This window comes from Strix uralensis, chromosome 4 (genome assembly GCF_047716275.1).
Source record: "Strix uralensis isolate ZFMK-TIS-50842 chromosome 4, bStrUra1, whole genome shotgun sequence".
Lineage (NCBI taxonomy): Eukaryota > Metazoa > Chordata > Aves > Strigiformes > Strigidae > Strix > Strix uralensis.
The window spans coordinates 324,483-351,877 of NC_133975.1; the positions used below are offsets into that span (position 1 = coordinate 324,483).

General features: G+C 63.0%; 2 protein-coding genes across 5 annotated transcripts in view; one reads left to right on the plus strand and one right to left on the minus strand.

The window, feature by feature from the left end:
* LOC141942320 (dedicator of cytokinesis protein 2-like) overlaps positions 1 to 27,395 on the minus strand; it is a 67,870-nt gene that overhangs the window by 18,363 nt on the left and 22,112 nt on the right. For all 4 annotated transcript variants that reach the window (XR_012628607.1, XM_074865299.1, XM_074865298.1 and 1 more), the window contains exons 24-28: positions 19,110 to 19,180; positions 18,418 to 18,524; positions 16,489 to 16,616; positions 15,819 to 15,890; positions 14,756 to 14,851 (exon numbers count right to left, since the gene is read on the minus strand). Coding sequence is in view for 3 of the 4 variants with exons in the window: in XM_074865299.1 (XP_074721400.1) it covers positions 14,756 to 14,851; positions 15,819 to 15,890; positions 16,489 to 16,616; positions 18,418 to 18,524; positions 19,110 to 19,180 (474 nt within the window). In the remaining variant the exon portion in view is untranslated. The remainder of the gene's footprint in view (positions 1 to 14,755; positions 14,852 to 15,818; positions 15,891 to 16,488; positions 16,617 to 18,417; positions 18,525 to 19,109; positions 19,181 to 27,395) is intronic.
* Positions 4,010 to 12,315, plus strand: LOC141942321 (uncharacterized). Its single transcript, XM_074865300.1, has 3 exons — positions 4,010 to 6,868; positions 9,559 to 9,633; positions 11,888 to 12,315. Exons 1-3 carry the CDS (start codon positions 5,334 to 5,336, stop codon positions 12,081 to 12,083), a joined length of 1,806 nt encoding a protein of 601 aa, XP_074721401.1. The 5' UTR covers positions 4,010 to 5,333; the 3' UTR covers positions 12,084 to 12,315.

Consider the following 27,395-nt stretch of genomic DNA (forward strand, 5'->3'; position numbering starts at 1 on the left):
CTCTGAGGTCAACCCGGCAGCCGACGCCAGATGAGTCTCAAGATACACAACCAGAAGGTTTAGTGCATATCTCACAAAATTCACCATCAATTGGTACTGGCCAAAGAAGAGTGGCCCAGTCACGGGGCCAGCGGCTCTCCAAAGGGCCCTGACAGGCTGTACTGGCAAAGCGCGGGCTGGTGAAGCAGGACCAGGGTTTGGATCCCACCACCCGAAGCGGCGCAGCAGAGTCGGGGCTCTGGGCTGGGGAGGGCAGCCGGGCTGACATGTGGTTCAGAGCCCCGGCGCTGCTCACAAATCCCAGTCCTTCGAGGAGTATTTGGTGTTTGGGGGGAGTGAGGACAATCTGAGGACGGGGTAGTCAGCACCTGAAGTTCAGTGGTGTCTGCAGCCGGGCCATGGGAAGCGGTTCCTGACGTTTCCTCGGCTCCTGGGCTCGCTCAGCAGAGGAGACGTCATCCCCAGCTGCGCTGAGCACCCAGCTGAGCCGGGGAGCCCACGCTGAAGTACTCGTGTCGTCTATTGCATTACAGTGGCGTCGTCTGCTTTGGTCTATACATCATCTGATGTGACCTGCTGTCTCACCTTATTCATGCGCTCGTAATTCCCGTATGAGCTAGAGGAGAAACACTCAGACCTTAAAAAATTGCTGAGACGGAGGATCCACCACAGTGCAGATCCTTCCCGAGTTGCTCTGGCCCTGACTGGCCTCGCTTTTTAAGAAAGTTGCTCCTCTGACTCCCCCCAATTTTCAGCCGCTGTGTTTTGCTGCTTGGCTGGAGAGGAGCCCGGGGCTCCTGCAGCACAGACCCGTCCTGCACAGCGTCTGCTCCGTGCTCCTCACATGGCTCTATATTTGGCTTTTTCCTCTCTCAGCCTCAGTGTAATCCACCCATTTTCTCAGTGCTGAGCTGTTCCTTTGAGGTCAGTGCCAGCCAGCGCCGGCGTGGGGCCCGGCTGCCCCTCCGCAGGACCTGGGCAGAAGCGCGGCTAATTGGCGATGATCGCTGGATGATTATGCCTTGAGACATGCTGGTTAGCTGGTTTTTAATCCATTTAATGTGTGCCACGTTGCTTTCGGATTATTCCGCTTTCTTCATTAAAATGTCAAATGCCTCACAGAAATCCCAGCTCTGCTCCATCGAGGCTTCTACCTTCATCGACCAAACTTGGAACCTCATCAGAGCAGACAGCAAATGGGTTTGATGAGCCGTGTTCTCCGTGGCCCCACGCCGGCTGCCGTGGCTGGGACACGCTGCCGTCCTTCAGCCGTTCTTAGCCCAGCTCCGAGCCCGTTCCCCCGCTGCTGTCCCCGTTGGGATGGTGCTCGCATGCCCTGGCCGGTGCCAGCCCCCGCTGTGCCCTCCTGGCTCCTCCTGGCTCTGCCGTGGGCCCATCCCCCCGTCCCAGCTGAGCTCCGGCAAGGCGCCCAGGGATAAGCATTGGCGTGACACAGTAGCTCAGGCAGGTCTCCTTCAGCCCTGCCCGCCTCTGTCCCTGCTCCCAGCCACCCTCCAGCAGAGAGGAGCTCCGGCAGCCCTGGGACCCCGGCAGGCGGGACCCTGCGAGGGGCTGCTGCGGGTTCGGGACCTTGGAGGGGCTCCAGCTTCCCGCGACTTCATCTCTGAGCGCTGCCCTCCCGACAGCCCTCGGCACCGCGGGACTGGCCAGACCCGTGAGTTCCTTGTGCTGGGGCACATTAGCCGGGGACATCCCTGCTCCTGCTCCTCCAGTCTGACCAGCCTGGCACCGGGTGCCCATGGGGAAGCCAGTGGGGCACAGGAGGGCGAGTGGGGAGCGTGGCTGCGTGCTGGGCACACAGTGCAGCAGCTGCGGTGGCCAAGCACGTGGGGGTGTGGGTGAGCGTGTGGCCCCAGGGCTGGGGCGCTGAGTGCCATTTCCCAGTAAACACGCTCGACGCGGCAACTGGGAAGCGCTGGTGCGGCGGGTGCTGGGTGCTTCTGCTTCCTGCACAGCCCCTTCCCAGGGGCCCTCTCTCTGCATCCGAAACGTCCCCAGCGCTGCGCTTACAGACGGATCCATCAGCACAGCAGTTCCCTCGGGTTCAGCCGCAGAACCGGGGGGCCCATCAGATACCGCAGCGGCTGGGCTGCGCGGCCCCGGCTCCGTCCCGCCGCACGACTCGTCACCGGCACTCGAAGACGCCGGCACGCTGCGAGCAGTGCCCGAGCGCGGCACTAAATCCAGCCGTACACGGAGACGAGTGGGAGGGTCCTGGTGGTTGACATCCTCAGAACTGTTCCCAAACGGAGTGAGCGCATGTATAATTTATAGACTTTTTCTTTGTCCTTGTCGCTTGTCTCTGATCTCTCCAGCGGTGCAGTTTGGGAGGCAGAGGGTGCCTCGGCGGAGGCCCTGCTGACTGACAGGATCGCATTTGCTGCGTAGGCAGTGGAACGGCCTCGTTGTGCTCTGCCGTCAGCCGCGGCTCTGTGAGGTCTCTGCTGTGGGCCCGTGGGGGCTGCACCCACGCTAGGACAGCCGGGAGCATTCCTGCCCCGTGCCCGGCTGTTGGGGTGGCTCCCGGCACCCTCCACCCCGCGCCCGTTAGTGCCCTCATTAAGGAAAGCTCCGGAGCAGCCTGTGCGGGTGCTGGGCCGTGCTCGGGGGGCTGCTTCAGTGTGGGGACGCGCCGCCGGACCCCTCTGCCGTGCTGCCCTCCCTGGCGCAGACGCAGCCGGGGATGCTGAAGCAGGACCTGGGCGAGGGGCGCTGAGCCCCGGGCACCAGCCGTGACCCCACGACAGGGCCCCGCAGCCCCTCGCTGTCACAGCAGGCTCTGCCTGTGCTGCGTGAGTGCTGGCAGGGGCCAGGCATGGCGGCAGGGCTGCTCCCCCCGGCTGCGGCGAGCGTGGGGCGCGGGGGCAGGCGGTGCTGGCTCCGTCCCCGAGCCGGCTCTCCGCTCTGCCTGTTGCTGCCCATACTAACGAGGTGCCCCATCCCTCCGCCGCGTCTCCAGCGCGTCCTGCCTCACAAACATCTCCCGGTGTCTGGGCACAGCTCCAAGCTCGGGAAGGAAAGAGCCGGGCGGCTGGGCAGCGCATGGAGCAGCATCCCGACTAAGGCAGTGCAGGGGGTGCGGGGGCTCCGCCGGGTCGGCGGCTGGCTGCCGGCCCGGGAACGCGTTGGGCACCGGCGCACCCGGCACTCGGGAAGTTTTCTCGCTACCAGGGTGACTCCAGGCTGCCGTGCTGAGTCAGCTGTTTCGTTACGACGGGAACAAGGCAAGGCGGCGATGGGGGCTGGGGGGCTGCTGGTGCCACGTGCCCATACACAGTGAGGGCAGGAGGGCCGTGGAGGCTCCCGCCCCAGCGTGCCCAAGAGGGTGCGGGGGCGCCGGGGGAGCAGCGGGCTGTGGGCCGGGGCTGCGGGATGCGGCGCGGTGTGAGGGGGTGCGTCCGTGCCACAGGGGAGCCACATCGCTCTGCTCCTCACCCATGCCGGAGGGGCCTCGGGATGTTTGCAGACCTCAAACGCTGGGAGGCCAAACCGCCCTGCGAGGCAGCTCCATCTCTCTCACCCTGTCCCCGCGCTGCTTCCCAAAATGAGCCATTGGGCTCCTCTGCACCCCAAGGACACCCCGGGCAGGGCTCCTGGTGTGCGCCCGGGGCTCCAGGGTGGCGTGTGCCAGGGCTGGGGCAGCAGCCAGTGACCGGGGCGGGCAGAGACGGAGCAAGGCGGGTACGGGGGCTCAGTGCTGGGGGGGGGGATGCCAGGACAGGGCTGCGGAGGGAGGTTTGCCCTGCCTGCGCAGGCAGGAGGAGCCCTGCGTGGCTGTGCGCTGATGCTGGCAAGGACTGGGGACAATGGAAGGGACTGGGACGTGGCTGGGAGCGATCTTGCCTGCTCAGTGGCAGGGACGGCCCCCGGGTCCTGCCCTGTGACACCGCTGGGGTCAGGCATGAGCTGTGGCCTGGGTCCTGCAGCCAGGCCCCGGCGGTGGTCTGGCAAGTGGCGAGCAGGAGCCGTGCCACAGGCCTGCCCAGGAGGCACGACAGGTGAGAGCTGCGCGGGCAGGCTGGCTGCCTGAGGCTGCGTGATGGCCCGAGGCACGGTGCCCCAGGGACGCCCCGCAGCCCCACCGCAGCCTCCCAGAGCTGCAGCCCTGTGGCAGCGCCGGGATGAGAGCTGGAGGGACGCCAGCAGCCACCCGTCCCTGCAGCAAGGGGCAGGGAGCCGTCCCCCAGCCTTGCCAAAGTCGCCATCTCGGCTGTGATGCCTGTTCTCCCTCTCGGCCGGTTCTCGCACACCTCAGTGTCCCCGAGCCACGGTCTCACCCCTGCCCACGGAGCTGGTCCCCCATACCTGCAGCCCAGGCAGCCCTGCCGCAGCTCTGGTGGGTGCTGGGTGCTGGGTGCAGGATGGGGCCCTGTGCCCAGTCCAGCCATGCTCGACGGGTCGCCTGAGGCCAGCCAGACCTTTTCCCACGCACGACGGGTCCCCCGTGCCATCCAGCCGTGCTCCACACATGCCTGGTCTGTCTGTGCGTCGTGCACGACGGGTCCCCTGTGCCCGGTGCAGCCCTGCCCCACACAGGACGGGCCCCATGCCCACTCCAGCTGTGCCCCATGCGGGCTGGGTGCCCCACACCTTGCCAGTCCCACGCGGAGTGGGTGCTCCATACACAGTGGGTGCCCCGTGCCCGTACGTCCCGCGCAGGAGCTCTCCGCACCTGCCCTCCCGCTGCCAGCACCCACGAAGGCGAGGCACTGGCCCCAGTGAGGCAGAGCTATTTTTAACAGCTGCTTCTGCTTGATTTGAGCTGTGAACTTGTAACGTGTTTATGCTAAAGGGGTTTCTTTTTTTCTCTCGTCTCTTTGTGCTGAAGAGGCAGCACCAGAGATCAAAGCTTGTCTCCTCGTGATTTGTGATGGCGGGGCTGGCGGGGAGCGGGCAGAGGCCAGCAGGGGACTGAGGTGTCGGGGCCAGGGCTGACACACCTCTCTCTGTCCCCGCAGGTCCGGGAGCCCAGGAGCCATGGGCAGGGACAGCCGGCACCCGGCGCCGCGGGCAGCTCGCCACGGGCGGCACTGAGCCGGGGTGGCCAGGAGCAGGACCATGGGCTGCCGGCGCCAAGGCGAGGCCGTGGGCAGGGCAGTCAGGGTGGCGAGCCGGGGGCTGTAGGGCCGGGCAGCGGGCAGCATGCCCAGTGGCCCCTCGCCCACCTCCCGCGCAGCGTCCCCTCTCCGCGGCCGCGCGGGATGAGGTCGGCCGCCGCCCCCGGCAGCTCCGGGGACGGGCACAGCCCAGGGCTCCGGCCGTTGGTGCTCAGCCCCCCGCACCCCGCCACAGCGGCCCCGGGGCCCTGAGCCATGGTCAGCCGGGAGCCCCTTCCCGGCCCGGCTCCCGCCGGCGAGGGCAGCCAGGAGAAAGCCATGACGGTGCGCTCGGTGTTGCTGAACCGCGACTCGCCTGACGTCGAGAGCCGCCTCAAGCGCCGGCGTAACCGCACGCAGCAGGTCCGCTTCAAGGACCTGGTGGAGGGCGGCGCGGGGCGGGCGGCCAGCCCCCCCCCCGGGCCCGCAGCAGCCACCGGCCCCATCACCCCACGTGCCTCGCCGCCCCCCAGGGACGCCCCTGAGCCGGCGGCTCTCTGTGCCTCGCGGCGGAGCTGGCCCCAGGCCCAGCCGGGTTCGCTGACGCTGCCCATGCCCAGGAAGGCCTGCATGAGCACCGCCATCCAGACCTCCCCTAGCCTCCAGAAGCCCCTCCCGGCCTCCCAGCCCCGCAGCAAGAGTGTCTGCGACGTGGCCGGGGACACGGCGCTGCCCGATGCCGCGGCAAGTGCCCAGTGCCCGGAGGGGGCCATGCCCACCATCTCCAGCTGGGCTGTACCCCCGCGGGCTCCCGGCAGCCTCCCCGTGCGCCATCACGCCGCAGCCCTCGCCCAGCATGCTGCGGTGTGCCGCGTGCCACCACCCAGGGATCCCTGTCCCCCCTATCCTGGCATGGCTGGGTGCCCCGCTGCCCGCTGCCCCTCTCCGGCACGGAGCTGCGCCCCCGAGCCCTGCCCACTGTCCCCCACCTGTGCCCAGCTCCGCGGGAACCCCAGGGGCAGCCGTGGGGCTCCCCCGCGCCCGGCCTCTGTGCCCTGCGGCCAGCCCCGGCTGCCCACCGAGCTGCGGGGGCTTGGCCGGAGCGACTCAGAGCGGAGCCTGCCCCGTGGGCGCCCGCCGCCCCAGCCCTCGCCACGCCACCAGCTGCTGCCCGACCCTGCCACGGACCCCCACGGCCTCCGCCAGCCAGCTCAGGGCAACCCCCCGTGGGCCCCCCCGCCACCCCAGCACCAGCTCTGCGGCACGCTCCGGGGGGGGCCCTGCTGCACCTCGACAGCCCCCGTTCCCCCGGCACCAGGCTGGCACGGCTCTGCCACTGCCACTACGCCGGAGAAGACACCAGCTGCGCTTGGCTGTCCGGACCCCTGCGGCGTCAGCAGCCGGTTACCCACTGCCGAGCCGGGGCATGGCCAGGCAGGACCGGAGGGGCCTGGGGAGCCGCTGCCCTCAGCCCCGCAGGGCCCCGGCGTGGGGACACAGCCGGGCGGACGGGCACCGGGGCTCCCCCGGCACGGGCAGCCCTGCCTCACCACCGAGCAGTCGGAGACGCTGCGCCACGTCCAGGACCTTCTGCAGCTGGTGGTGGTGGCCAAGGGGCCGGTGGGACCACCAGCGGGGGACGAGGACGCCCAGACATCTCAGGGAGAGGGCCCGCGGGGGCCCGGGGCGCAGGGGGACCTGCAGTCCCAGCTGCAGTCCCTGGAAGGGGTGCTGGAGACCAGCCAACAGACCATCCGGGTGCTGCTGGATGTCATCCAGGACCTGGAGAAGAAGGAGGCCCAGCGGGACGGGTGAGCAGGCGGGGATGGGGGCAGGGGCCGGGGGGGCTGATGGCCCGGGAGGGCTGTGGATGGAGGACGGGGGGGCCCTGTCAGAGATTTGGGTGCTGCCACCTCTCAGATGCGTTTCCCTCTGAGAAGCTCAGAGCACACGTGGCACCGCGTCTTGGTGCAGCATCTTGCCTGCCCCGGCTTGTTCCGCGGTGCCGTCCCTGTGCACAGGGACAGGGTGCAGGGGGGTGCAGGCGGGGGGGATGAGGGGAGCTGGGCCCCCTGCCCGGCTCCGGTGCAGCTGACGTGCCCGTCGGTCACCGGGAGCAGGTGCCCCGGGAACAGTTTCCCTATTTCTCACGCCTGCTCTTGGCTCCAGCCCCGGTGTTACCGAAGGCGCAAATTTGGCAGCTGGTGCCCCAGTGACCGACACGTCTGTGCCCCGGGGAGGTGCCCAGGCACCCCCATCCTGCCCTGCCCAGGACCTGCTCCACAGGCATCCCCCAGGATGCTTTTCCTTGCCCTCCCTGGCAGATTTGCCGAACGGAGCAAGGTGTTGGTGGTTGGCCCGGAGCTGAGACCCTCCGAACTCATCTTACACAAGGGCCACCAACCTCCCAGGAGCTGCGAGGAGCTGCTTGCCCCATGCCGGGCCTGGCACCCTCCTGTAAAACCCTCCTGTAAAACAGTAACCCCCCCCCGGGGCCGTGTGGCTGCTGGAAGGGGAAGGCTGGGACGTGCTGCCGTTCGGGCACCTGCAGCCGTGCCGTGGCCGTGCCGTGGCCATGCTGAGCCTCGTCCCTGCAGGCACAGCGAGGGCATGGGCAGGGTGGTGCCTGCTGAGAGGGCAGGTTTGCTGCCGCGGTCAGAGCTGAGCTTGCCTGCTCGGGAAGCTCATTTAGGTTCACTGCGGGCAGCTTAATTAAGATCTCGGCTCCATATATTGTTGCAGTCAAATGAGCAAACAAGATGCCCAGAGACATAAGGAATGGGATGGGAAATCACATAAAAACCTATCCTGGTGTCCTTATGTTGGGGAACAGCGTGACCCTGTGGGTCAGCGTCCTGCAGGTGTGTGGTGGCCCCGAGGTCCCAGCCCCGATGCCACTCGCGGTGTGACATGTCCTCACAGGGTCCAGGCGTCTGCCACCGGCAAGAGCCCACAGCAAACGCCAGCCCAGGACTAGCTCATGTCCTGGCAGAGGGGCGCACAGTCTATGCGATGTTAGAGAGCCACACACACGCACATATATACGTACCTTCTATAGATATATATATATATAAAAAAGGTATCATGATCTAATTTATGTGCCAACAGTATAATCCCAATTGTAATACATAATTTGGTGCATTAAAAGACCTAGTTTCTGAGGGCTGAGAACAATCATGATCAAGGTCAAGTAACAGGAGGCAGATTTAAACAGGAAAACGTGACTTTGTGGCACAGGGGGGGTGTTTTCTCAGCTGTCCCCCAAAAGCCGCAGCCTGCTCTGCCCAAGGGGTGATGGAGATGTGAGGATGGAGTCCACAAGGGCGACCAAAAGCATCTCCCAGGGCCCTTCTCTTACAGCTCTGAGTCGGGGCACCAGCAGGGAGCACCCACGGGCAGTGCTGGGGTGTGGGGGGTCTGCGGGCAGCCCCGGCACAGCCCCGGCACAGCCCCGGCACCCTGGGGCCTGGGGAGGCTGCAAAGCCAAAGGCACACGAGCTTTGGAGAAGCCACAGGAGAGATGTCGGTGGCCTGTTTCCCCGGGGAGGCGGTGGCACGTGGAGGGGGAGCGCCGGGCTGGCGCTGCGGCGGGGCCAGAGGTTCGCAGCCGGTGACACCCTGTGCTCGCGGCGGGGGGCAGCAGGAGCCGGGACGTGCCAGTGGCAGGCAGTGGGGACGGCGGGGACATAGGGCACTCAGGCTGCATGGTGGGACCTGGTCGGGGGGGCCGGGGGGCCGTGGGCAGGGGGGGCAGCACAGTGTGTGCTCCCTGCGCCGCGCGCGGCTGCCCCGGGGAGGCACCACGACTCGTGTTTGGCACCAGCAGCAGAAATATTCAGGGTGCAGAGACCTTCTGCAGCGATCAGGGAGGACTGCGCTGGTTCAGCTCAGCTTTGGCACTCATCAGCTAAAGTCCTCTGCACCTTCCCCGGAGGAGGATGTACAAAAGCATCAAAAAGAGATAAATCCCGGGTTTGGCGTAGGCTGCTGGTTAGTGTGGAGCATCTCCCCCCGCCCGTCTGTCAGGGCATTGCGGCGCCGCCGGTGCCCCCGCACACACCTCGCGCTGCCCACGGTCCCGCTCCCTCCGTGGCACCGTGCGTGGGGAGAGGCACGGTGACCCAGGGTGGCCGTGGGCACGAGGTACTGCTCTGGGATGGAGATGAAAGGAGGCAGCCGCAGCGTGAAGGACTTGGGGCTTCTGCCGTGCCCCTTGCTGGTTTGAATCCATCTGAGAAACCCACGTTGCTGAGGGGCACCGCACTTGGCCTGGCAACAAACGGCATCGCACGGGGGGAGAGGGGATCCAGGGAGGAGAGAGGGATCCAGGGAGGAGGGATGGATCCAGGGAGGAGAGGGGCTGGATCCAGAGAGGAGAGCCCTGGCTCCTGGCTGCTGGAGTGTGAACTCCAGCAGCAGACGAGGGCTCTGGGGCAGCTGGGGGGGCACAGGCAGACCCACGTTGGGTCTCCAGGCTCACGGCACTTCTGCTCTGTCGCAGGCGACACTCGTACCGGACAGGGCAGGACATCGCCAACTGCGGGACCTGCCGGGATTGTGCCTGCATCATCTACAGGTAGGAGCCAGATCTGGCACCTGGCACATTCCAGTGGGGCCCCTGCTCTCCTCTGCCCCTCAGACTCATAATTTGGCTATGAAGCAGAGGGCCAGGGAGGGTTTGTGAGTCCTCACTCCTGGGGGAGGGAGGGGACCTGCCCACCTGCGCTCCATCTCCTGTCCCTGTGGCATGGCGGGTGCTCAGGGCACCCCGAGCCACGCGGGGTTGTGGGGTCTGAGCTGTCCCCGGGGGACGTGGCACTAACTCTGTCACAGCCTTTCCTCTCCCACCCCTCCTGATGGAGCAGCTCTCTGCTCATGGCAGTACCCCCCCCAGCACCTCAGGGCAGACACAAACATGGCTGCACGGGGCCCGCTAAGCCCCCCCGTGCCAGATCCTGTCCCTGGCAGCAGCCACCACAGGAAGCTCGAGGGAAAAGTTGACAAGGGCGCGTGGGGAGCGGCTGTCCCCGTGCCACGTGTGCAGTGCCATGTCCTGGCACCTCATCCTGCTCATCCCCATCCCCAGGGACCCATCCCGTCTGTGGCCCCACGGCAGCCGGGCAGGCAGTGGCTTTGAGCCCCGCTGTCCCCACAGCCACCTCCACTGCCGGGACACCACATACAGGGGGCTCTCGGGTGTCGGGGGGCACCACATACAGACCACTCACGGGTGTCAGGCAACCGCCCTCATTACAACTGCCAAAGCTGCCCAAGCCCCCTCCAGCACGAGGGTGTTCTGCCACTGCTTACCAGTCACAGGGACGACAGCTCGCCGGGGGGAGAGGGCCAACGCTGTGGCCCTGAGGGGCTCCTCGCCTGCTGGTCCCTGCCAGCCCTGGGCAAAGGCTAGAGGGTGCTGATTTACCAAAGAACGGCCATTGGCAAGGCCCCTGAGCCCGCTCGGAGCTCCCAGGGGACTGGCGAGAAGACAGCAGCAGCGGCAGCACGAGATGCCCCGGCCTCAGGGACACGCAGCCCCTCTGGGGAGGGCTCATCACTAACCAGGGTCCCAGAGACCCTGGGCTCGCCCCCCCCACATCAGCAGGGCTCCCCAGCGGGGGCAGCTTCCTGGTTCCCCTTGGTGGTTGTTGGTTGAGCTGGGAGGGACCCTGCAGCCGCGGGGGGGGGACGGAGCAGCACCCCCAGAAGCTGTTTGCTACTCGGGGGAGCACGTCGCAGTCCAGCAGCGAAGGAACGGCCACGAGGGAAAGGCGCTGCCGTGGCCGGTGACTGCAGGGTGTCCGGAGCCTTCCTCTGCCCTCGCCAGAGAGGAGCAGCCCCAGCGTGGCACCCACGGGCGTTGCCACTGATGGCGTGAGCTGGGCGGAGGAGCCGCTGCACTCCCGAGCCAGCGATGTGGCTGCAGGAAACCCCAGCGACCCGGTGCCCGAGTGCCACCTTGGTGCCACCAGCGCCGTGTGCCAGGAGCAACTCCCTGGCGCCTCGGGAAGCCCCTTGCGTCAGAGCAGCTCCCCAGGAGGGACCTGGCATGTTTGTCCTTGTTTAGGGCAAAGGAGCCCTGGTGAGCGGGTGAAAGAGAGGAAAAAGCACAGTTGAGCCCAAGAGAAAGCAGAGGCAGCGCCAGGCTTTGAGGATGGGTGAGAATGAAGGCACAGGGGGGGGCAGCTGAAGGTCACCCATCCCAAAAGATGCCCTGCCACCACGTCAGGGGCTGTTTCTTGGGTCTGTCCCCGGATGCCCCGGCACAGCAGGTTTAGCCACACGGTGCCCCGTGCCCGGCTGCTGCCCACACTGCCGTGGACAGGACCTGCTCAGGACGGATCCAGCCCCCACCCCCCCGCCACCCACAGTCTGGAAGGGTGAGGGTGGTGGGCAGGGGCTGTCTGGGGGTGTGTGCCAGAAGGACGTCCCCTGGCAGGGGCACACGGTGACCCCAGGGAGTCTGCCCAGGGGGAAACGCCGGCAACCATGGAAAAAGCTGCAGAGAAACACCCAAAGGGCCGCACTGCACCACAGGCCCATCCCACTGGCTCAGCCACCACCTCGGCCGCCGGACGGCAGCTGATGGAGCCAGGCTGGTCCCTGCCCGTGTGTGCTGGCCCCACGCGCGGCCTCGGGAGCGCAAGTGCCCCAGGGAATGTGCCCTGGGGGTGTGCAGGGGCCTGAGCGAGCTCCGTGGGGATGGGGGGGACTTGTGGGGGGCCACGGGGGTGGAGGTGGGCACTGGGGCACAAAGCTGCAGCAGGCAGGGGGGGCTGCGGCGGGCGATGCCCCTCTAACGCTGTCCCCTCGGCCCCGCTGGCCCGCAGCGTGGAGCACGATTTCCGGCAGCAGGAGGGCCGCTTCCAGCACGTGCTGAGCCATATCGAGGGCGACGCGACGCCGAGCTCCCCCGCGGCACCGGGGGCTGTCTCACCGCCCAGGCAAGAGCCGTCGCCGGTGACAAAGCTGCCTGCGAAGCTGGATGCAAAGAAATCCAGGCGCAAATGCTTCTGGTTCCTGTGAGCTGGCGGTGCCCAATGGGCCGGGAGCGTGGGGGCACCATCCCAGCACTGACCCCCTGCCCACATCTCCCTCCTCCTCCCTCCCTCTGACGGTAGGGTTTGGGTAGCACCAGCTTTTATATTTTTAACCGTTCAGTTTAATGTATCAAAGCCCCTGTGTAAATAAGGCAAGGGGAACAATGGCTGTATTTAATGAGAATTCAATAAATCCTACGGAGACGCTATTTTTGTTACATCATCTCCCACCTGTGCACTTCTGTTCTGACGAGGATGAGGAGGGGACCGGCAGCCATTCCCCTGCACAGGCCACAGCACTTGCCTGGCCCCAGGCACCCAACAGCCCCTTGGTGAGAGCAGCCTTAAGCCCCGCTCTGCTCGGGGCTCCCCAAGGGCCATCAGCACCCCCCGTGCACCCGGCCTGCCCCGGCTGAAATCAGCGCCTGTCCCTGCACCCCACAGACGGGGCTGCTCGCCTGCGGGTTAGCCAGGAGCACCGAGGATTCCTCCTGCACCCCAGGTCAGAGACAGTGGGAAACAGTCACTGTGGGACCTGTCCCCAAAACCTCCTGGGTGGGGGTCCCGGGGCACAGGGCTCTCCTTCCCGCAAGAGCCTCCGAGTGAGGCCAGGGCTGAGCCCCGCACAGCCCGCCTGTACCCGGGGCTGCCGAGGGCTGCAGGGGCTAGAAATTCCCTCTCCCGCTTTGTGGCCAGCTGGCAGGGCTGCCCTGGCTGCAGGATGTGCGGGCTAATTACAGGCAGAAAGGAATTAGCAGCTCAAATATTCCAGCCCCTGCGGGGCTGCCCACAAGACGAGCTGTTCGGCATCAGTTTAATGAGGGTCCCAGATGAAGCAGCCGGCGGTGGCAGCGTGGTGCAGTACGTGCTCCCCACCAGAGCCTGACGGGATGGGACGTGCCCCAACCACCCTCTGCCACCAGGGAGCCACGGGGCGAGTGCTCCCCAGCTGCCGGGGCCGGGCGATGTCACCAAGCCTCTGCCAGGAAGTGCCGGGCACGCCGGGCCGCAGCCAGAACCGGGGAAGCAGGGGGTGGGAAGGTCTAGGCACAGCCCCTCCGGCTGGAGCCCCCACCGCAGCACCCCAAAGCAGGACACCCGCATGTGCTGGAGCCGACGCAGCGTTGAACCCCAAACCTTGTGCCGGGACCCACCTGGTGCTCGGGGGGGCTGCAGTCTGGCGGTGCCGAGGGGGGCCGGCGGTGCCAAGGCAGGGCTGGTGGTGCTGAGGGGGCCCAGCAGTGCTGAGGCTGAGGGGCCTCAGACCCCAGGCTGGAAGCAGGGGCTGCGGCAGCGGCACGGAAGTCATGAACGACACTGGGAAAGCTGCCAGAAGGTGTTTGTGGAGCCCGGTGGGGCCAGCGCATGGGAAGGGGAGCAAGCAGTGGCAGTGAGGATCACCCCCCATCTCCCACACAGCGCCCAGCGTCCCTCCTCGCCTCACTCACGGCGCAGCAGAGCATGGCCAGCAGCTCTTGCTGCTCTCGCTTCCTCCGGCACCGAACCGCGCAGCCCGGGAACAAAGGCTAAAAGCAAAACGATACCAAATGCAACCCTGGCTGTGGCTCCTGCCTGAGTCATGCGTGACTCATGCTTGAGAGCCCGCTGTGCCCGCCTGGCAAAGCCCCGGTGGCAGAGCTTTCGGCAGCCTGGCCAAGTGGCACCACCGGGCCACGAGGCCGCTTGTGCCCAGGCACGTGCCGGGAACTGCAGTGAAGCCACCCCAGGGTGGGAGGGCCGCTGTCGGCAAACGTCCTGCCTGGGCTGCGCCGGCGGGGCAGGGGAGAGCAGGCTGAGCTGGGACTAATGGTTGGACTAGATGATCTTCAAGGTCTTTTCCAACCTAGATGATTCTGTGGGAGCCCTCATGCCTGCCCCGTTCCTCGGGGGTGCAAGGAGGGGTCACCGGGCAGGGAGCGGCAGCGTCGGTGCCTCAGCAGGTCGGCGGGAGCAATCCCGGCACCTGGGACACCCACAGACCAGAGCGGCCTCATCCGCCGCAGAGCACGGCAGGGCCAGCGAGGGTGAAGCTCCCATCCTGCCGGCTCTATCGCCCGGGTTTAGCTCAGTCTTTATTCACGAGGACGAAGAGCAGCATGGCAGACCTGCAGGCTTTGCCCAGGAAGGCTCAAGCAAAGGGCCAGGCTGCTGCTCCAGGCATGCATGCAGCCTGGCATGGCACGGCACGGCGCGGCCCTGCTGCTGCACGGCCCTGCCGCCCTCTCCAGGCCCCTGGAGCACTGTCAGACCCAGCTCCTCGCCCGCCCTCATCACCCAGAGCAGCTTTCCAGGCCAGCTCCTCCTCACTGCCTAGCCGAGCACGCTGGCTCTGCCGCCACATCCACACCGAAGTACCCACAGACCCGCGCTGCCGCAGCTCCACTTCCCGCTCCTCGATCAGATCCCCGCAGTCAGTGCGCGAAGCCTCAGCTGAGCCCTGCTCTGACCTGCCTGCCCCTCCCAGCACGTTCCTCCCACATGTTCTTGGCATGTAGAATTGTGACGGTTCACCAGGTCCAGTCTCTTTTTTCTGGAGAATACAGCCCAAAGCCCTCATCTGCTTCCAAAATGCTCACCCGGGTCCTTTTCCACCTCCTGTGTCGCCCAGAGGCAGCCCCGACGCCCGGTGCAGCGCGAGGTGGTGGCGGCGGTACTCACCCGCAAGCTGTTCTCCCGGTCCAGGACAATCACCCTGCGGTTGACGGTGTGCAGCAGCCGCTCCAGGATCAGCTGGATATGCTTCTTCACCTTCACCTGCAAGGTCAGAGGTGTCACGGCCATGCCTGAGCGCCCAGCGCTGCCTGACGCAGGGCTGGGACAGGGAGCGCAGGCAACAGCATCATCCCTGTGGCCATGTGCGCCCAGGAAACGAGGAGGAGGAGGATGACCCAGGAGGGAGCTGCCAGAGCAGTCGTGCGAGGACTGTCTGTGCCTGTGACTCTCACGTGCTCAGCCCAAACACCCGTGCTGCCTGGGCAGAGCCTACGAGAGCCGTGACCGGCGGCCGCGCTGCCAGGGCCATTGGCCGTCACCAACTGTGTTCCGGCTTTCGTACGCTGCTTCCAGCCTTGTGAGCCCCCATGTCATCCTTCCTGCGCTCCACCAAAAGCCGTCGTTCATCCCTGGATCTGCTCGGCCACACCTTCCCCAGCAGCGTGGCCACATCTGCACGGCCCCACATGCTCCAGCACTTGGGGAGCAGCGAGACCACTGGGCCAAGCAGGGCCACTGGCATGCTGGCAGGGCCATGACCAGCTCTGGAGTGCCCGCACACCCTGCTCAGGCCTCGCCTGCTGCGCTGGGAGTGTCACCGGGCCACCCCGCAGCCCTGTGCCCTCCAAGAGCCCCGAGACCTCGCTCGCTCATTGCCTGGGAAGAGCTGGAGCGGCCCAAGCCCACCCACCACACACAGTGAAGCGCCGAGGCTAGGGGGGGGCAGGGCAAAGGTCTGGGCACAGACACACACCCCCGGGGGGGGCCACAGGGCACTGGGGGCTCACAGCAAGCCTAGAGCCATGCAGACCCCCGGCCTCCCAGCCCTGCGAGGCACCTCCAGGCCTGACCCCACCACCACAGCATCGCTGCCAGCAGCCCGGCTCTGTGTGCTGGCTCCAGGTGACCATCGAGGGTTTGTCACCGGACGGAGGCACAGAGAAGCCCTTCCTGAATGCACAGGGCCACCTGGCTCCCGAGTGCCAAAGCCTGCCAGAGGGGCACTCACCAGCTCTGCGTCCCCACGGTCCTTGTGCCGTCCCTCGCCTGCACCGCGCTGCGCTCGCAGCTCCTCCACTCTCTGCAACAAGCAGCGCCCCAGGAAATCAGGAGGACACCCAGGACGGATGGCCCCGTCCCCCCAAGACCATCCTGGGACGAGTCACGTTTGGGCGGTCGGGCACCCGCAGCGGGACTGCTGTGGGGCTCTGGGCTGGACCCCCCCATGCCTGGGGTTTCTGGCTCACGTTTAGGGCCGCCACTGTTAATTTTGGAGTGCGACGCTGCCCAGGGGCCAGCAGGCAACTGCGGACCAGCTGCCTTCAGCCCTGCCCTCACCTTCCTCCTGGGTCTGCAGAGCTGGGCCAGCGAGAGGCACGGCCAGCGGTGCACACCCTCCCACCGGGGGCCTCTCCCCCGCTTATGGGGACCAACGGGAACTCACCACAGACCAGCTGGGATGGAAATCAAAACCATCTTGGTTTACCCCCATCTTGGGCAGGTTCCGACCGGGCTGGTGGGTACCAACAGCCCCCTTTGACTGTGGGTGACCACGATCACTCCTAACCATATTGCGGCCAGTAATTTGTGCTTAACTCTACTCAAATGGGTTTAGTCGGGTCACTTCCGAGGTGACTGCTGGAGAGGGAAAAGGAGGCAGCAGAGAAGATGGGATTTACCTTCTGGGCCTTGTACAGCACCTCCAGGATGTTGCTGAGCAGCTCAATGCAGGCATCTTCCTCCTCTCCCTTCTCGATCAGCTCCTGCAGGATGGGCACCACCGTCTGCAGCAGCAGCTCCCGGCACTCTGTTGGGGCGGACAGGGAGGCAACGGGCTGGTGGGTGCTGGCACAGGGCTGGTGGGTGCCGGCACAGGGCTGGTGGGTGCTGGCATGGGGCTGGTGGGTGCTGGCACAGGGCTGGTGGGTGCTGGCAGAGAGCTGGTGGGTGCTGGCACAGGGCTGGTGGGTGCTGGCAGAGAGCTGGTGGGTGCTGGCAAGGGGCTGGTGGGTGCTGGCACAGGGCTGGTGGGCACTGGCACCACCCCAGCACCAGAGAGGACAAGGCAGGAAAGGGACCAACAGGATGGAGGGGACCAGCACAACGCCTGGTCTGGGCTGTGACCCACACACATGGAGCTGTCAACTCCCTCCTCGGATGGAGCAGGGTTGTTGGAAAAACATCAGATCCTGGTGGGAAGGCTCCAGGACAGAGAATCCACTGCACCCTGTTACACAGCTACTTACCCTCTCTACTAAAATCAAGTAAAATAAAATAGAAAAGCCTCATCTGAACTTCTCCTGCCTCAGCTTCCACCAATGAGCTTTGTTCTGCTTCTCTGCTCTGCTAAAGGCGCTTCAGATTTGACAGACGGAGCCTTTCAAACTGGACACCATCCAGTAAACTGGAGTCTCTAGGGCTGACTACGACAACCCGCTGCTCTTCCTACCGCCGCGGCTCTGCCCCTCAGGCGGTGACACTGCGCTGACGGCTCCACGCTGCCGCTCACTGCTGATGGGGGACTGAGGGAAGGAGCATGGCAGAAATGTTTCTTCTTGTTTTCTTGTCTGCTTGTGGTGGGTGTGGAGGAGCGGGGCTGTGCGGGAGCGGGGAGCACGGGGAGGGCCCCGGGCAGGACGCCGGCGGTGGGGGAATGCAGGGAAGGACGTCGGGAGCGCTCACAGGACTGTGGAGGCTCAGAGCAGGGCCGGGGTGTGCGGCAGGAGGTGACCTCGATGGCCGAGTTAGACACGTTCACGCTGCTGCCACTCAAAGCCTCCACAGACAGAGACACAACCGGCTCCTGCTGCCCCCACTGAGCTGCTCCCCTGCTCCCCTGAGCCCCCCTGCTGTGCCCGAAACCCAGGGCCCCCGGCCCAGCTCCCAGGGCAGCCCACTCCCCTCCTCTCCCGCGATGCCGGGTGGATATTTGGAAGCTCATCGCGTCTCCCCTGTGCCCTTTCCTGCCCTGACCTCGGTCATTTCTCCTAAGCTCCGCTTCCCTCTCAGCTTTCCTTTGGACTCTCCCCAGTTTAGACACAAGTTTCTTGTGACACCCAAAACCACACATGGAATAAGCCGAGCCAAGGCCTCGGCGATGCCGAGCAGGGTGCTGGGTGCTCGTGTGTCTGAGGGATGCTCTCCCCCGAGGGCTGTGTCACCAAGCCCTCTGCTCCCCCGGCCCCCAACCCCTCCTGCAGCACTGCTGCCACCCTGGGCTCCGTCCCCTGCTGCTCAGCAACTGCTTTCACACGATTGTTTTTAATTTAAGTACAATCTACATCTTTCAAAACCTTTTCTCCGATTTGTTCACGTTATTTTAAATCCCGAGTCTGTCCTCCAGCATGCCTCCAGCCAAGGCTGCCTTACAGGGCAAAATTTACCAAGTCTGCTCTTTCCTCCATCCCCTAGACAAGTCCTAAGAACACCAAACAGCATTGGACTCACGGCAGGCCTGGGAAATCCTACTCACACCCACAGAATCACAGAATCATTGGGGTTGGAAAAGCCCTTGAAGATCCTCCAGCCCAAGCGTTGACCATTCCCAACTCCACCAGATCCCTCAGCACTATGTAAGTGCCACCAGGAGCCCCTGTGCCCCCTCTCACCGTAGGACTGGAAGATCTTGCTGTTGACAATGTCGGTCAGGGACTGCAGCTTCTGCTTCAGCAGGCGCTGGGCCGGCAGGTTCCCGATGAAGTCCCGCAGCAAGGCCCTGCCGTCCAGGCGAGAGGATTTAGCGAGTGTTAAACACGGGGCTTGCCAGAGCCCCCCTGGTTTTGCAGTTCTGAGCACCAGCCCCGTTCCTTCTGTGGAAGAGAAACGCAGCAGCAGGGGGTCGGGTACCAATTGCCACCGTGTTTCGGTCAGGAAGGGGCTGCCGGGCCAGGAGGGCCACTCGATGGGGACAGCTGTGCAAGGGGCGCGGGGTAGGACAGTCCCACCGCACAAAGCCGCGAGGCAGCCCGTGTGTAAACCACCCCGCGAGACACCCGGCGTAAAAGCCCTGCCTGGATTCTGCCTGGATTCCCGAAGGGGACGCAGCCGGGGCTGGGGGTTTCCAGGCTCAGCCCCTGCCTGAAGCTCAAATTGAGCAAAACCCTCCCCTGGGTTTGCGCGAGGAGGGGGATGAGGAGGCAACTCCCCGGCATCAGGAAACCCCGACCCCTCTGCCTGCCTTCACCCTTGGCTCAACAGCGTTGGCCCGTGTCACCGTGGGAGGGGAGCGGGGGCAGAGGTTCCTGTGGCAGGCGCTGAGCACGCCACAGAGCAGGGCTGGGGGGGGGGACGGGGACCCTACCCCAGCACAGAGGAGTCGAAGATCCCAAACACATCCTCGAGGATGGAAGGCAGGTACTTCAGGGCTGCTCCCTGCGAAGAGATGAGAGAGCTGACTCTGTGCCAGCCATGCGGGCAGGGCGGGACGGACAGACAGACAGACACCGTGCAGGCAGGGAGGTGACCCCGGCCCCTCCTACCTCCCCCCGGGCTGTGAGCCAGCACTGTCCTCGTTCGGTCCCCTCTCATTAAAGCAGCAGCGTGCCCAGCCTGGCCCACAGCTGCCAGCCCACAGCCCCCACCCACCCTGGGGAAGGGTCATCCAGCCACTTCCTCTTGCTGATCCCCCAGCGAAGCCCCCAGCACCGCTATGGTCACACACCCCCACCAATGTCAATGAGAGTCCCCAGCTTTTACTCTGAAACCACCCAAACTCCTACAGCACGACCATCAGGGATGTGGTCCCTGGCCTGTGTCACCTGTCAGACCCTCCGACACCGCTCGCAGCTCCAGCAGCCGCTGCTGCCATGGCCAGGGCTGCCCTGGGGCTGCCCCGCGCCCAGCCCGGCTCCACGCCCGGGGACAGCTGGTTGGAACAGCCAACACACCGGCTGTAAATTGTTCTGCATTAAAATCTCTTCATTGTGTCTGTGACGTGACTGAGCAGTGTAAACGACTCGCTGAGTCCAGTTTACCTCCAGCTTTGCCAGGGGAGCAGGTCCTTTGGGATCCCCCTGGGTTCCAGCTGCGCTGGCAGCGGCGCCAGGGACCCCCCAGCCTCTGGACCCAGCCGGGTGCCGGCGGTGGCCTCTGCCCGCTGCTGCACCCCGACAGCAGTTCCAGGAGGTTCCATGCCCCTGGAGCCACACAGGCCCCACCGCTGCGCGATCCAGCTCTGGGTGTTTTTACCCAGCGGTTTCGGCATCGAGCCTGCCGTCTCCCTCTGAGCAACAGCGAGGGACTGGGGCCTACTGCAAATCCACCTGGTTTTAACAGCGCCTGCGCTGTCCGAAAAGCGGCTTCATTGCCCGATAATCACACACCCAGGAGAGACATCGCTTATTTATTTTAGGGTTGCGCGAGCCTGGGGGCTCAGTGGTTTCCCACAAATCCAGCACACCAACAGGACTTTGCGTGCTGTATTTATACACAAAACTTGCAGAGTTAGTAATTTTCCAAGCCCATCCTCTCTACGATGATTGGTTGGTAATTTACATATAATTATAATACTGCTGACACAATACTTCTACCACTACGCGTGCTCAGGGGAAGGGGCTTCACCTAGGCAAGTCTCTTCTTAACCTACAGGTGTGATTTTTAGTATTAGAATGAGGGTGGTTGAGTGAAGGACACACAGACCTTGAGTTTGCTTGCCCAGTTGGCAACGGACCCTCTCCAAGGTCTAACGGCTCCAGGATGTCCTTGCTCAAAGAAGCTGATCTCCTTGTTCTGCTGATTAGAGATGCCTTTGGCTTTAACATAGACAACAAACACCTTGACCTAAGCATAATATCGCTACGTTGCTCTAAAAGTTTAACCCTCAACACCTGGACAAGCTCCCTTTGGCCACCTCCCTGGGAGCACAGTGAGCACGGAGATCATGGGCAGGGGCCGGGCGAGTCCCGGCGGGATCTGCCCCGGGAGCACCCTGCAGCAGGGCCGAAACCTCTGCTCGGCTCTGAGCCCTCACTGGGTGGCTGCTGCCCACGCCAGGGCAGCAACGGGCAGGGCGGACCCTCGGCCCTCTGCTCATGATTAAAAACTCCACCCGAGGCCCCACCGGGCCAGAGCCGGCTGGTGGGTCAGTGAGCACGGAGAGATGTCTGAGCTGACTCCCTGGGACCCAAAGAAATGCCCAGCCCTGCACGACAGCTCTCCGTTTGTAATGACTTTTTTTAGAACCAAGAAGATATATATTAAAGAGATTAAAAGTAGTTATTTTAATAAACTTACACAACGCTAATTTTAAATCAGAATGCTGTATCAAGTCAAACAGTTGTTAGTCTCGCCTATTATGTCAGTTATCTTAGTCACATTTGTAACTTCAAAAAAGTAACAGCTAAATTTGATTTTCTTTTATTAAACTCCATGCTTAGTAAAGCTGGACTGATTAGCATTAATTATTCTGCCACCCATTAACTCTGAATTGATTGCATCCTCTCCACGACTGAGCCAGAACCAACAGTCAGCCTCTTTGGTCTACAGTCAGCAAGGTCATCTCATTCACTTTTTGAAAAATGAGATACTACAGAATTTTTCTCATTCCTCAAGGAATTTTCCAGTACAAGACTTCTTAAACATGGGCACCCACATCTCACAGAGGATTTCTTCCAGAAACTGGTTCTGGCTTTTACTGGAACTGCCAAGGTAGCTGCCCGGCCTTGCAGAACTGAAAATGTTCGAGCCCCCTCTTACTGATTTTTTGTGGCGAGAGTGTGTCAGCCAGGCTACGACATACAAATTTTGTCCGATTTCTCCCCTGCTGCCGAGTGACAATGCTTGTTTGAACCAGCTGCCCTGCAGAAACTCACCCACGCGCCAGCGGCCGCCGGGGCAGAGTCAGAGCGACCTCAGCGGAGCTCCGACCCTGGATGCTGGTGAGAGCACCCCCTCGGGAAAACGCACCCCTGAGCCGGGCCGTGAAATCCAAACGCAAACCCGAACACCCCGAGGGGCCGCAGCGGCCGCGGGCATCCCCTCCACTCCACCCTGCCCAGCTGCAGTAGTGCTGGACCGGCGCCGAGGGCAGGCGGAGGGGAGCGGGTTCGTCCTTCTCGAGGCGGGAGCAGAGGGAAACGGCCGCAAGCAGCGACCTGCGGGTGCAGGACCCAGTCCATCCCGGCCCCCAGTCTGTCCAACACCAGTAAGCGGAGCCAAAAGAGACTCGTCCTCCTCTCCACGGCCCCAAGCAGTCAAAATAGCACAAAACCTCCCAGCCTGAAGTAGTCCAAGGGAGAAGTGGCTCTCCCCACAGGAGAGGTGGCCTCTGCAGGAGTGCTGCAGCTAACGAGCTATTATCAGCTCTGCCTTGGGCTGATCAGATAATTGCAGCTTTAACCAAACGAGTAGGCAGAACAGGATGGAGCTGCAAAGCTTGCGTCAGCCACGAATGGGTCCTCCGGGTCTCACCCTCAGCTGTGAGACGGGAGCTGTCACCACAGCTGGAGACGCCGGGGGTCTGCACAAGTCCACTTAGGGAACAAGGAAGAAGTTCTGTCCTCGGAGCGCCTGCTCGAGGTGCTCAGGACACACCGTCTGGGCCGGCTGCAGCAAGAGCCAGCGGTTGGGGCCCAGCGGACACCACTGCAAGACACAGTGTAAGAACTGGGGCCAGCGTGGCCGTGGGTCAGGATGCCAGGGAAGCCACGGGACCCTCCGGAGAGGGAGCAGCTGGGCCCGGGCAGTGGGGGCCGGGCAGCAGCAGACGGGCAGCACAGGCCAGGCACTTGGCTCGAGGCTCGGCAGGGGAGAGGACAGGACCTTGCTGGCTCACAAGCCCGCAGTGGTGCTTCCCAAGGTCAGGGCCAAGGTCAGGGCCTCTTGAGTCACAAATGTCTTTACAGCAACATAATCTTGGCGGGGGGGTGTTTCTTCCACAGCCGTTTTCAAACTGGCACAAAGTTTCAGCACCCCCGTCCGGCTGCCAGGAGCAGACACAGACCGTCACAAGGGGCTCAACAGCTTCACCGCGCAGCAGATGAACAAGCTCGGCCTTTGCCAAGATGCTCCCTCTGTCTGAGTCAGGAGAGACCTCAAGCGATCATCTCCATCTCCCACCCGCCTCTCCAGACCAGAGGCGAATCTGCAGCTCCCTGCCCCATCTCCCTGCTTGTCTCTTTTCCAGGATGGATGGAGGGCTCTGGGCTGGCCGGGTAGGTGACCCCACCGGAAAGCTGCCCCATACGCCCGGTCACCCTTCGCTGGGGCTTCTCCACCTCAGCTGCACGGTCCAAAGCACGGGCACAGACGCACCACAGGGACTTACGCTGTGCCAAAGGACATTTCCTGTTTTCTTCTCGAGTCCATTCCTGACAATTCCCAACCTTGAGTGAGCGTTCCCTGATCAGCGCCAGCACGGAGCTGATGATGCCGGAGCACTGTCCATTATAGTCCCAGGTCTCACCCACCAGCATGTCGGTCAGCTCGGAGCCCATTACCACGCATTTAAAGTTAAGGGATTTCTCACTTTTAAGACCATTTTCTGATTTTCACTTCCACACCAAATAATTTCACCTGGGTACTCTCTCCCCCAGCAAAACACTTTCTTGGTGACGTGAGAGAAACCCCGTCACCGTAACGGCTGCGGAACAGCAGCGCCGGTGGTGAGCACCGAGGAGGACAAGTGACGGTGAGGAGGAGACCTGGCTGACACCACGCTCAGGAGAGGTGACACTGCGGGCTGCCATGTGGCTGAGCACAAAACCACACTCAGAAACACCGAACACAAGCTGCATCGACAAAACGGGTTAAATTTAAAGTTGGGAGGCAACGACCAAAAATGACCTGGGGGAGGTCAATGAGAATCCACCCCGATGCCGCCCCACGCTGATGCGATGAGCTCCCCTTTCGGCCACCCCCACGGAGCCACCGCCAAGCCAGCGACCGGTGACGAGATCTCTGAGCGCAGGTATTCCTACCCAGAAGAGACAGGAGCAGAGGGAAGATCTCTCAAGGATCAAGTCCCGCTACTGCGCAACACCGAAACCCACTACAGAGTGCGGCTGCAGCACCCAGACCCGCCTGAGACTCCAGCAATCCCCAAGGAAGGGCCTGGGGGGCTTCCAAGGAGGACACGGCCCTGAAAGAGAACAGCACAGATCACAGAATTACACAGAATCATTCAGGTTGGAAAAGACCCTTGGGATCATTGAGTCCAACCATAGATCTGCCAGAGAGCTTCAGTCTCTCCTGCTCTCTCTAACAAAGTTAATAGCAACCAGAAGAGTGATTTTCACAGGGAGAGGAGCCTCTTGACAGCCGAGATTCCACGGCAGAATTTGGCTGTTTCCAGGAGAAACGGTCAGATCTGCAAACCTGGCAGCAGCAGCTGCGGGGGCAGACTGCAGAGCCTGGTCCTCAGCTTCCTGCAGGCTGCTCTGGGTGGAGGACGGCTCCCGAGTCCTCGCCCCAGACTGAGGGTCCCACCCCAAAACCACAGCACCACAACAGTACGTGAGGAAATAGAATCATGGAACCATCAAATGTCAGGTTGGAAGGGGCCTCACAGATCAACTGGTCCAACCTTTCCTGGCAAAAGCGCGGTCTAGGCAAGCTGGCCCGGCACCCTGTCCAGCCGAACCTTAAAAGCATCCAATATTGGGGAATCCCTGACTTCCCTGGGGAGATTATTCCAGTGGCTGATTGTTCTCATTGTAAAAACTTTCCTTTCGTGTCCAGTCAGAATCTCCCCAGGAGTAACTCGTACCCATCACCCCTCATCTTTTCATGGGACTCCTTGTACAAAGGGAGTCTCCATCTGCTTTGTAGCCACCCTTCAAATACTGGAACATGGTGCTAAGGTCTCCCGGAGCCTTCTCTTCTCAAGGCTGAACAAACCCAGCTCTCCCAGCCTGTCCTCACAGGGCAGCCCAGTGTCTGATCATCCCTGTGTCCCTCCTCTGGGCCCTCTCCAGCCTGGCCACAGTTTTTTTGCATAGCGGGGACCAAAACTGAGCACAGGATTCCAGGTGTGGCCTGACAAGCGCTGAGCAGAGTGGGATAATCACTTCTTTATCTCTGCTGGTGATGCCCTTGGTGATGCAGCCCAGCACCCCGTTGCCTTTCTTTGCTGCTGCAGGTCACTTGTATTTAGCTAGTGTCCCCCAGGACCCCCAGGTCCCTGTCCCCAGAGCTGCCCCCCAGCTGGGTAGATCCCAACCGGTGCTGCACTCCTGGATTAGGTTTTCCCAGGTGTGAGACCTTACACTTGTCCTTGTTGCTTACACTTGCCCATAAGGCTCTTGCTAGCCCACTCGTCCAGCCTCTCCAGGCCTTCCTGCAGGGTGGCTCTCCCTTTCAAAGTCCCCACTTCCCCAGTTTGGGCTCATCAGCCAACTTCGGGGTGCACTTGGTCCCACCATCCCGATCACCTCTGGAGATGTTAAACACCACTGGGCCCAATATCGATCCTGGGGGACCCCCCCTGTGACAGGCTGCCAGTTTGAGAAGGAGCCGTTCCCCAGCACCCTCGGGTGCAGCCTGCCAGCCAGTTCCCCTGGCACCACACCGACACTTGTCCAGGCCGTAACGCATCGGCGTCTCTAGGAGGAGGCAGTGGGGAACCACATTGAAAGCCCTGGAGAGATCCAGGTAGGCAACGTCCACCGCTCACTCCCCACCGACTGAGCAGGCTGCTTTGTCGGAGAAGGCGATCGGGTTTGTCAGCACCACTTCCCTTGGTGGCTCCGTGCTGGCTCTTCCCAGTCACATGCTTCACTTGACTTGTGACAGCCCCCAGGAGGATTTGTTCCAGAACGTTCCCAGGGATTGAAGTTAAGCTGATAGGCCTATAATTTCCTGGATCCTCCTTTAAGCCTTTCTTGTAGATGGGGGTGACATTGACCTTCTTCAGTCTTCTGGGACGTCCCCCAATCTCCACGGCTTCTCAAAGACTATGGAGAGCAGCCTCACAACATCAGCCATCTCTCAACACCCTTGGGTGGGTGACATCGGGGCCCACCCACCTGTAGGGCTCAGGCTCCCGTAACAGCTCATAGAGCAGCTCCTCCTTCACTGGTGGGTCTGTGTCTGCATCCACCTGGATTTTCACTCCCCAGGCCCGGGGCCCCCAGTGCTGGTAAGGGAAGTGTCGAGAACCTCCATCTTCTCAGTGTGGTTGGTGACTAATTCACCTCTATTTCCCTTCTGTTTCTGCTTGCTGTTTACATACCCGAAGAACCCTTTCTTGTAGTTTTTGACATCCCTGGCCAATTTAAATTCGAGAGGAGCTTTTGCTTTTCTAACAGCGTCCCTGCACACCCTGCAATGCCTTTGTAGTTCTCAACGGGCATTCGTCTGCTTTTCCATCTCTGGTTCGCTTCTCTCTTGGTTTTGAGCAGACCCAGAAGCTCTCCGTTAAGCCAGGGAGTCTCTCTCCGTCTACTTCCCTCACCTTTAAAATGGATGAACTGGTTTTGTGCTTCCAGGAGAGTGTTCTTGAAAAACTCCCAGCACTCGCTGGCTCCTTTATTGTCCACGGAAGCTTCCCACAGAATCCCTCCCAGCTGAGCTCTGAATGAGCTGAAGTTTGCTCTTCTAAAATCTAAAACCTTTGTCTTAGCACTATCCCAGCCAGATCCCAAACTCCGCAACGCTGCGATGGCTGCAGCCTCCTCGCTTCCAATTAACTCCATCTGCCTCAGGGCTGCAGCCTCAGGGCGCTGGGGTGAAGCACAGGCGTGTCTCCCCACGCCTCAGCTGGACCCCAGGCGTGAGCTTCGTCCCGCAGGCAGACCTTTCCCCTCTGCGCTGGATGGAGGCCGCTCTGCTCGGGATGCGTTTGCAGGAATTATTTCCTGCAGAGCTGAACAAGGTGCTGTACAGGGCAGAAACTGCCCAGGTGGATGAGCAGCAGTCGGTAACGCTGCAGCGCGTGGGGTTACCACAGCAGAGCAATGGTACCGCAATGGAAACCGGAGTAACCATCAGTGTTTAGGTGGGACATCCCCCCTCCTCTGCGTGAGGATAGCTGTCGTGATGGTCTTCAAACTACTCTTCTTTAGATTAGTTTATAAGGGATTATCTAAGAATGCCATGAAATAACGCAGCGCTGGAGCAGGAGCTGCCACCGCGCATCCTGGCCCACAGACAACGTCGCTTCTGCGAGACCACGGGCACCGAGTGCAGCCCCAACCCCACCCCTGGCACTGCACCGGCTCCTGCCTCCCCCTGCCGAGTGACTCCGCAGAGGGCACGGGGCTCTGGCACCTTCTCCGTTCAGTTCTGGCCCCCGGCACCGTCACACCAGCAGCTGCAGGACCTCAACACTGGTAAAGGACACAGCCATGCCCACGGGGACCCCAGCGCAAAGGGCACTGTTTCTGCTCCCCCCAGCCCCCCCGTGTCAGCCCGCAGGGAGCTCCAGGATGGGGACGAGCCCCAGGATCCCTCCTGAGACCCTCGTCTCTGGGCTGCGGCACAGGCACGGCCAGGAGAGCGTTTGCCCAGTGGCACCGAGATGCTGACCCAAACCTGCGGTGCAGTCCCCAGCGCCAGCGCAACGCAGGGTTTTGTGGTCTGGGGCTTCGGGGTGGTTTGCGCAGGGGGCACGGGTGGGGGTCCCTGGGGAGAGCGAGGCACCGCACGGGGC